Raw genomic sequence first — 10,638 nt, 5'->3', positions numbered from 1 at the left:
TTTTCCCCTCTTGAGATCCTCATAAAAATGGTGATAGAGGTCAGAGGGATGAATTGGTTGGGGGCAGGAAGGAGCTCACTGAGGTGAAGGAAAGGCTCAGTGGTTTACATGGTTTACACGGATGTGTACACATGTAGAAACTCAACAAATTCTAACCTTAAGACATGTATACTTTATTGTATTTGTGTTACTCCTTAAGAAAAAGGTTAAAAATATTTAATTTGAAAAAATCCCATGAGGGCATCAGAAAAATGTAAAATTTCCATTTTACAGTTAAAGAAATAGAGGACCAATTATTTTGTCCAAGGTCAGAAAACTAGAAAGTAACTGAATCACAAGTAAAATCCCATTCTGAGCCCTTCCCATCATGCCACATTGCTTTTCGACACCATCGCCTCTATCCTACCCTTTCATGGGGGCCCCTGTTACAAGTTCTACCCTTCAAAGTCACAGTGAATCCAATCTCTTTACCAGGACTCCTTTAAAAAAACTAGTAGAGCATAACCATCCCACTTTCCCCCAAATCTCCCCTCTCAAGTTACCCATGCTCAGTTCCCTCAGTGGTTCCTCATATTTCATTTATTATCCCTTCAGCATCCTGGCTTATATTCACAGGAGTGAAAATATTGAATAGTGGCTCAGGCTCTGAAATCAAACCATCTGTGTTCAAATCCTGGCTCAGTCACTTAGCAGCTATGTGATCCTAGGCAAGCCACTCAACCTCTCAATGCCTCTTCTTTGCTCTCTGGTAAAATGAAGATAATTTTAACATCTACGTCATAGGATGGTTAAGAATTAAATTGGCTATGAATATAAAGTTCATAGAGTTGTATCCAGCATTCATTAAGCACTACTGAGGGATAGCTAGTATTAGAATTACTATGATGGTAATTATCATCACCTTCTTGGAAGACAAAGGTGGTGTCCTTTTCTAGTTATTCTGTGTAAGTACAGGGAGGTCAAGGCTCAGTCATCACTGACACCAGAGACCAGTGATCAAACAAAAGTTTGTGAGTCAAGCTAGAGTAACCTGGGAACCAGAAATGAGCCCAAAACAGCCTAAACAGCTGGCCCAGTTAGCACTTCATCATCCAGTGACCAGGTCCCATGCAATTCCATCATACCTCATCCACAGGGACTCTGCCTTCCTCTGCCACCATTTTCCTCAAGGCTGCCACTGTGCTGAGGATCGGTACAGCTAGGCCAACCCGCAGGAACTGCTGGCTCTTAGAGGGGAAGACCAAGGTGATGCTCAAGAATCTGAAAAATAAGGAGTCCATATCCTTAAAGGATTGACATGAAGTATCCCCAACACCATTGACACTGGGTCAAGTTTGGCACTTAGGCTAATCTCTGCTTCCAGGTCTAGACACTGTACTTTAGGTACACTGTCACAAGGTGGCAGTGGAGAGCCAATTCTCCAAGAGTCTCTGCTGAGTATACTTTTCCAGCAAGTTAAAAATAAAAGGTATTTGATTAAGAATCAAAACAAAGATCTATGGTCTCAAGGTTCTGTTTGTTAAATAGAAAATCTTAATCAAAAACAAACTTTGAAGTTTGAGAAGTAAAGCAGCCAAGCTACTTCTTAAGATTCAACATTGACGACGCCCTCCTTTCCTTATCGAAATTCTCCCTTGCTAGGGGAACATGCCCCTTCCGCTTTATCTGGTCCCACCTCCTACCATCCCCACCAGCATACCTAAGGCCTCACTTTTCCAGCTCCTGTTCTATACTGCAGTAATTATACAAGTCACACAGCTAATTAGTAGAGCTGGGATTCGAACCCAGGCCGTCTGGCCCTAGTCGGTGATCCTAACCAATGTGCTATGCTGCATCAAGCCAGGAGTCTCACCCTACATCTACCACTAGATATCATCTCATGGTATCACTGGTGATAGGATAAGGCAGTGCTATATTTGTGGCATAGGCTATCAGCTTTATGAGGTTGTCATGCCTTCAGCTGCAGAGGGCAAGAAAATTTGCATTTACAAAGTTGGGGAATGCAAGGAAGAAATGCCACCATCTTGATGTCAGTGAAAGTACTCTATATAGTTGCTCACTAAACTTCTATGACAGTGACATTGGTCAGTTGCCTTATGGTCACTGCTAAGATTTAGGTTTCCTGGAGGCCTGTATTATGTGCTTCTTACTTCTTTTTACAAAATTGGGTCCCACCACAGCTCTTACCCAATCCTATCTCCTCTTTTCTTTTTATCTCGTCTCCTCTAACAACCCATTCCCCTTTTCTTTGCTCCTTAGATAAACATTTTCCTACACCTTCACAAAAAAAGGAGACAGGATTTGGAAATAAAGCAGGGAAAAGCAGGTGGTGACAGATTTTCTCCCATTTGTCCATCTGACTGAGTGATACATGCCAGCTTCTGAATGGGCCAAAGACATAAGCCTGGTGCTGATAAATTTACAAAAGCATTGTTTGTAATTACTTCTTCAGATAAATATGGGACATAGTAACCTTTCACTTTAATTGTCACATTCCATAACTGAATGTCATCCAGCTAGTAGCTGGTTTCTAGAGACATACTGGCAGAGAAGCAGAAGAGAGACAATTACAGATGCAAGGCCAGAAGGTTCTCAGTAAGGAGTAATAATGGAAATAAGGTTCACTGGGCATGACACTCACATACCTTGTCTGGCGCAAGGGGATAGGAAGAGACACACACAGGAAAGGATCAAAGGTGTTGCTCTGTTTCAGGCAATGAGGACAAGTCAAAGAAGATCTGTGAGGGCAAAAAATAAAGATTAAAGTTTAATCACATTTAAACAGTTGGCTGTTGCTCAAAAAGTTAAATATAGATTTATCGTTGCAATTCCACTCCTAGGTATACAACCAAAAAATTGAAAATGATATTCAAACAAATACTTGTACACAAGTGTTCATAGTAGCATATTCACAATAGCCAAAGGATGGAAACAACCCAAATGGCCATCAATGGATAAATGGGTAAATAAAATGTAGTATTTACGCACAAGATAATTATTCAGCCATGAAGTCTTGACATATGCTACAGCATGGCTGAAACTCAAAAATATCACACTAAGTGAAAGAAGTCAAACATAAAAGACCACATATTTTATGATTCCATTTATAGGAAATACCCAGAATGGGTAAACCATAGAGAGACAGAAAGCAAATTGGTGGTTGCCAGGTGCTGCGAGAAGGAAGGATGGGGAATGACCTCTTAATGGATATCATGTTTTCCTTTGGAGTAATGAAAATGCTTAGGAACTAGAAAGAAGTGGTGGTTGCATAAAATTGTGAATGTACATGCCATTGAATTGTACACTTTAAGAATGTTAATTTTATGTTATATGACTTCCACCTCAATTTTTTACAAAAAAAAAAGTGCATTGAGTATGTATTTGTTCACTGAGCATGGGAAGGGAAGCTACGTCCCTTCCAAATAGAAACATAGTGTGCCAGCTTTTAAGCTGGAAGGGCTCTCAGGACCATCTATTCCCTTGGTTCTGAGCCTCACTGTGCCCCAGGATCACATGGGAAACTTTTCTTCAAATGCAGATGTCCAGGCCTTACTCCTAGAGATTCTGTTTCAAGGGAAGCAGGAAGAGGCACAGGCATCAGAATTTTAAAAGTTCTCCAGGTGACACTATTGTTTAGACAGGGCTGAGAACCACTGATGCAGTCTGCCCTCCTTCTTGTACCGATAACAAAACAAAGTTCAGAAAATAGCAGCTAACAGTAATAGCTAACAATGAAACAGCATTTAGTAAGAACTGGGCATTATTCTGAGCATTATGCACATATTAACCCATGTGCTACCCATAGCAACCAGGATTATCCCCATTTTAAAGAGGAGAAAACTGAAACACAGAGAGGTTATATAATTTGCCCAGGGACACACAGCTCTTGAGGGGCAGAGCTAGGCTCAGATTCCAGAGTCCATGCTCATTACCATTCCTGCAGTCTTTAGAATAAGTGAGTGAGGCATTGTTTTAGAGTAGATATGCAGTTAGTTTATTTATATTCTTAAAACTCTTAAATTTAACACTCCCTTATTTTAGCATGTATCTCTGAAAGTGAAGAGCAACTTTTATATTCCACATGGGTGCTCAAATTTTATTTCCTTAATCATATGATGTACTATTTCTTCCATAATATAAGAGATTTCTGGATGCTATACAATCCTTATCCTAGAATCTGCATTAACTTCCTTGGAAAATATGGAACAGTACTCACTAGCAGAGAAAGTCAGCAAGCAACTGGAGCTGCTACCAGAACTAGGTTTTCTGACCCTCTGCTAGATTGGTTTTCTGTTGAGCAGTCAAAACAGAAACAAAAAAACAAACAGGGAAAAGCAAGAAACCCTGAGGTTTTCCGGGTCCTGCCCAAGGCAACCCTAAATAATATGCTCATAGCAAGCTGGCTCTCCTGGATACAAGTTAACAGCACACCAACCATGATTCTAGAAAACAGACCCAAGTATTTAATGTTCAATCATTCTCACTGACTCTGATAAATTTCTCTTTGGGAATACCATGGTAATGTTTTAGTAAAAAAAGAAAATAAAAAAAAAAAGAGGTATATCAGACATCAAGGGGAACCTGACTCTGTGGCATTGTGGAGTTTCCTCTTCCACTCCATTTTTCTTCCAATCCTCCCACCTTCACCCATCAAGTACCTAGACATAACAGGGGGCTGAAGATGTATTTTTGTCCTTGGTAAACTTCCAAATCCCCGTTTTGCATTTTAGCAATCAAATGAAAAGAAATATTTTTCTTTGACTTTTTTTTTAACCTACTAAAACTAAGCTAGGCTGTGTTTTTCTTGTAGAGTTGCATCACACTAAACTGGAATAGACCTTTATATTGAACTATGAACCTCTGTCAGGGAACCTCTGTCAGGGAAAAAACTTACAAGGGTCTAATTTTATATTTAAAGAATGAAGAAAACCCTGTTTTCATGATAAACTACAGAAAGGAAGTGAAATGTGCCTGAAAGGATAAGAAATGAGACAGAGTAAGTGGGACCAGCAGATCAGGAAGAGAGGGGCAGCATCATTTCTACAAAAAACTGGAAGTTACTAGGTTCCAGCTATACTTCAAATGTGGCCGGAGGGGTCCTTTAATCCTCCCATCCCCTCTAGAGCATTCAGTCTTGTCCTGTTGTCCCCCAAGCATTCATGGGGGGAAGGGACAAAAAATCACCCCCACTGCCCTTCAATGTTCACTCACCCATCTCCTTAAGGTGTTTGCTCTCCTTGTCAAACTTCTCTTCTAAAGCCAACCTAGTCAGCTGCTACTGAACCTTGGCACTGCTGCTTGTTTCCTGCCAGCTACAAATGCCCAGAAATGAGCCCCACACTCTGACACTGCACACTTTGTCACTCTGACCTCTCGCTACTGCCATATACACATTTCATACCTCACACCTGGCCAGCTTCACCTGCTCACTGGACAGTGGAACTGATATCTACGCCACCAACAGGAATTATGACAACACATAAGCAAGATGTCACCTCTCCAAGATCTATTCTGAGAAAGCCTCCTAAAGCATACTCTGCCTAGAAGGGAATGCTGCCTGTGATGGGGACCAGATTAGACTTTCTGTGAATAAGGCTATAAATAACATGAAGAAATAAACAAATACAAGCATGCACATGCACACACACATACACACACATACACTGCCTCCTCTAGCCAAAATTCCAATAGATCAACAATCCTTGGTTATTAAACTTGCAAGTGTTTTAGGTTGTGGTCATAATCATATAGAATAGCTAATTACTTTTCCTTTAGTCTGTAGCACCAGCACCCTAATACTACTATTCTTCCTTCTCTCCTCCAGCCAAATTCAAACACTCAGCCCCCTAAAAGGGGGTGAGGGGATGAAGGAGGGAGAAAGTCAGTGAACAGGGGCCTCTGAATTAACCCATAATACCTCTTCTAGCTTTCAATTTTTTAAAGAAGGCTGATACCAGGGCAGATTTCTATCTTAGGCAAGCCCTCCCAAGTAGAAAAGAAGGCTGAGGAGGGTCCAGGAGGCACCACCACTCAAGGGCACCAGTGTAGAGCTGGTCGCCACTGACTGCTGCAAAAAATCACTTTTCAGACCTCAAAGCCCTAGCCTGATGGACATCTCTAGCTATTGTTTTTCTTTACTATAGACGATCAGGCACAAAGCAGGTATTTTTAGCTGTCATCAGTACTTTTTCAGCATGAACACCTCGCTTCTTATTCATCATCCTATAGTAATCTGCCCGAAGGGCACTTGCAGTACTTAATATCTGATCGGCGCAAATGTCAATTCCTCAGGAATCTTCTCCTGACTCACCCTGCACCAGTCAGAGTGATACTATGATTTTAACATGAAATACATATTTAGTCTCCACACCTGTTCCTGGCACAGAGCTCCCGAAACCTTGACGTGTCCTAAGTGATAAGAGCAAGAATAAAGGTGAAAGGAGCATCTTTTGTTATTCATAACAAGCCCCTTACACCTGAGTGATGTTATTGAGGTGATTTTGGAAAGCCCCTACATAACCACAGAATGGGGCTGGTTGCCAGGGGAACCAACCATGTGATTAGATGGTTGGAACTTTCAGCTCCCCTCCCCCATACCTTCAGGGGAAGAGAAGGGAGCCAGAGGTTGGGTTCATCACTAATGGCCAATAATTTAATCGATCACACCTGTGTAATGACATTTCCATAAAAACCCTAGCAGGAGTTTGGAGAGTTTCTATGTTGATGGACATGTGGAGGTGCTGGGAGGGTAGTGCACCCCGAGAGGGTATGGGCGCTCTGCAACCTTTCCCACACACCTTGCTCTGTTTATCTCTTCCATCTTGCTGTACCTGAATTGTATCTTTTTATAGTAAACCAGTAAACTGTTTTCCTGAGTTCTGTGAGCTGCTCTAGCAAACCATCGAACCTGAGGAGGCAGTCATGGGAACCTCGGATTTATGGTCAGTAGGTTAGAAACACGGGTGACAACCTGGGACTTGTAACTGTTGTCTGGTGGGGAGGCAGTCTTGTGGGACTGAGCCCTTAATCTATGGGAGCTGATGCTATCTCCAGGTAGATAGTGACAGAATTGAATTAAATTGTAGGCACTCAGTTGGTGTCCACAGAGAACTGCAGAATTGCTTGGTGTGGGAAAAACACCCACCCATCTGGTGTCAGAAGTATTGTTAAGTGTGGTAATAGCAAAGAGGAGTAAGAAAACAAGAGTTTTTTCCTCTTTCACATCTGTAATGTATACTTCAAAGTACCCTCAATTTTTCTTCAAAGTATTCACCAGACGTAAGTATATAAAAACCCAGGAGTAACCCTAAATTCTCATCTTTCCCTCAGTCCTTCTACCCCACACCCTTAAACCAATTAAGAAGTCTTATTGACTCTATACCCAAAACATTTTCCCCACCCATCCACTTCTCTCCATCTCCACCCCTACTTCCTGGATCCCAGCCACCATCATTCACCCACTGGGATGACTGCATAACATCAGCTGCTGCTTCAGCTTCCAGTCTTGTCTCCCTTCATTGCCCATAACAACCAGCGTTACCTCTTAAATTAGTAACTAGACCACACCCTGCTTTAAATTTTGCAGTGGCTTCCCGGGCCCTTTAGACCAAACCGCACCCTTGGACTGGATACCTGCACTACCAGGTCCCCATCCGCCTCTCCAGCCTCACCTCCCATTCCTCACTTCTGGGCAGCATTCTGTTCCTTTAACTTGCCAAGATCATACCCATCTCAGGCCTTTTGTCTCTGCTACTTCTTCTGCTTGGAATACGCTATCCCCAAGTATTTGAATAGCTGACTCCTTGTCACTCAGTTCTCAGCTCAAATGTTTCCTCTGAAAAGAAGCCTTCCCTGACCACCTTATCTGAGGTTGGCTGCTTCCCCCACTTCCCAGGTTACGCCTTATCATTTCACTTATCACTATGGCAAGTTGTTTGTTGACATGTACATTATCTAATACGTCAGCAAGAGAATGTGAGCTCCATGAGAATAGGCTCTGGGTCTTGTTCACAGCTCAAAAACCAGCCCCTAGAAGAGAACCTGGCACATAGTAGGCATGAATAAACTATCTAGAGAATAAATGGATATATTTAATTAGTATTTCTCTCTCATGGGCAAAGAACTATTGTTCCTCATTGTAACTACTGGACCAAACATAATATCAGATGCTCAGATGTTTGAAAGAAGACAGTATGTGTGGACAAGAGGGGAAGAGGGTAGAGAGAATGGAGTGAGCAGAGAAATAAGTGAATTTAGTTTACAAGGGCACCAATGAGTGGTACCTGGTGACCTTTCCCCGCTCTCTAACATGCCTTCGTCTTATACTCCCTTTTCCCTCCTTCATAGGTTTCTGCTTTCTCCTTTATTCTTCTTTTTCTCTGTCTCATTATTATTTCAAGCAGCCTGTGTTTTGGGCACCTGAAGATAAGACAGATGCTCTACAAGTAGTTTTCCTGGCCCAAAAGGTCAGTAGCCATGAAATCTAGGTTTCCTCGATGCATACCTTGTAGTGCATCGCAACATCTCTCAGAAATAAGTGGGCCACTCTTCATGTACAACAATGAGATTTGGGCTCATTAAGAAGAGATCTTAATCACCCCATACGCTAAGCAATCAAGGGTGGGAGTGGAGTGTCCATGGTCATTCTAGCTGTTCGTTCAGGGTCCACCCTCCAACTCCCGCAGGGCAGGGAGGAAGAGAACTTCTCGAATGCTGTGGATTTTCCACTCCAGTGGAAAGCTGTTTTGGCATCTTTCCAAAGTGTTTCAGAGACTATTTGGTCTTCCTAAATAAACAATCGACTCAAAGACAGTGATCACTGATTTATTTTATTGGCAATTACTGAATAGAATATAAATCCAACATCAGGACAGTTTCTGGGCAATTTTAAGTGATCTCCTCCTTCCCAAACGCAAATAATACAAATACCCAAAAAGTATGGAAGCAAATGGCTATAAATAAGTGAATTCTAAATCACTGAATAGTTGTTACTTTGTCTGAAGTAAATAAGAGGAAAAAACAATAGGAGGCCTATGAGTAACATAACAGAGCAAAAGAAAGGGAAGAGTATCCAGAAGACTCAGAGAAGAGCACACCTTTGAAAATGACTGAATGCAACATCCAGAAGGAAAAATATTTTAAAAAGTTTAACATTCATAATAGAGAACAAGAGGGCAAAGCTTCTGCACAACCAAAGTAGGAGCAGAACATCATAAGCACAGAACAAGTTGGGATGGAAAAATAACCAAAGAGGAAGAATTACAAAGAAAGCACAAGGAACTGTGCTTCAAAGATCTATTAAGGTCAAACCCTGGTTCCACCATTTACAAGGAACTTATATGTCCTCGTGAAAAGCCCAACCTCCCAGATGCCCCAGCCTCCCAGATTGTAACTCATCTCTTAGGGTTCCTGAAAGGATTAAATTTTAAAATATAAAGGACAGCATGTCATTTAGATGGAGTTCTTTGTAATAATAGCTTCCCCTAAATCCTGATCATTGTGCTTATTCCACCGTTAAGAGGTTTGCATTCTTGTTGAATATGTTTCTACCCATTCAATCCTTTTCCTCCTTCAGAGGTTTATCAAAAGGCATATCTCCTCTGAGAAGCCCAGGATGATTTCTCCCTTTCTGACCTCTCACTGCAATTAGTGCTTTCATTAAAGCATTGTAATATTTGAAATAGTCTACCTTATGTGAATCTCTCAACCATCAGATATAAAAGCCCGAAGAGAACTTTTCTGAAGTCAAAGCCTGTGTACTTGTATATTTTTTATATCCTCCAGAATGCTGGGAACTTTTAAACTCAATAACTTAAACTGGGCTCTCTGGCTATAAAGAACAAATAGGAAGGGTCTCAACAGCTTCCCAATGGCAACCTGCTGGGGAGATCCTGGCCTCCACATTCACAATCTGTAGAACCATCTTCGCATGACTCGCAAAAGCCAGCAAGAAGGGAAAGAAATACTAAATGTCAGCGACCACAGGAGTAAATGGTTAACTGGGGTTTATAAAGGGAGAGAGAAGGATATTTGTGGGTTTTGTTGTATTTCTAATCTCAGGGTAAACCTGGCCATAGGAGACTAGTTACCAGTGTATAAGTTTGCTGAATTCATGGGTAATTCTAAACACATCCCATTCTTACCTATATTGTGCTTGAAAGTGGCTTTGCACAAAGCTTTGACCTAAAGAGAGCTGAGCCGATGGTGACAGGAGGTTCTCAGAGGTTTTACTGGTTTCGGGCTGAAGCTGCAAAGAAATGAGGAAAGAAAGCAAATTAGATACACCTCCCTTCACTCCACTGCTTCCATACCATCGAGCCCCGGCCTCCTCCTGGGCCCTCATCCCCACTTTCTGGGCATGGACTCTGCAGAACCTGGACCTTCAATGTTGCCTTTACCATAATTCACTTTCCCATCTCTTGACTTCCCAAATTCCCTGGGAGAGAGAATGTATTGAAAGAACTGAAGCATGAACCTTGGTGAACACTCACACATACTCACCCAGGCTCACTGACTACCTTGTTCTTTATCTCCAACCTGCTGGGCCTCATGTTTCTAGATGCCACCTGTACATTTCACTTTGGTGCTCCGATGACTTCAAACACATCCACACGAAATCTTCCCATCCTCTACCTACTA

At 41.8% G+C, this 10,638-nt stretch overlaps 1 protein-coding gene across 1 annotated transcript in view; it reads right to left on the bottom strand.

Moving 5' to 3' along the window:
* Window positions 1-10,638, bottom strand: part of USP43 (ubiquitin specific peptidase 43) — a 57,619-nt gene that overhangs the window by 32,365 nt on the left and 14,616 nt on the right. The window contains exons 3-5 of the mRNA XM_011358952.2: window positions 10,143-10,246; window positions 2,646-2,738; window positions 1,125-1,260 (exon numbers count right to left, since the gene is read on the bottom strand). Coding sequence (XP_011357254.1) covers window positions 1,125-1,260; window positions 2,646-2,738; window positions 10,143-10,246 — 333 coding nt within the window. The remainder of the gene's footprint in view (window positions 1-1,124; window positions 1,261-2,645; window positions 2,739-10,142; window positions 10,247-10,638) is intronic.

This window comes from Pteropus vampyrus, unplaced genomic scaffold (assembly GCF_000151845.1).
Source record: "Pteropus vampyrus isolate Shadow unplaced genomic scaffold, Pvam_2.0 Scaffold44, whole genome shotgun sequence".
Classification (NCBI taxonomy): domain Eukaryota; kingdom Metazoa; phylum Chordata; class Mammalia; order Chiroptera; family Pteropodidae; genus Pteropus; species Pteropus vampyrus.
The sequence above is the reverse complement of the archived record's forward strand: the minus strand, read 5'-3'. Positions and strand labels throughout refer to the sequence as shown.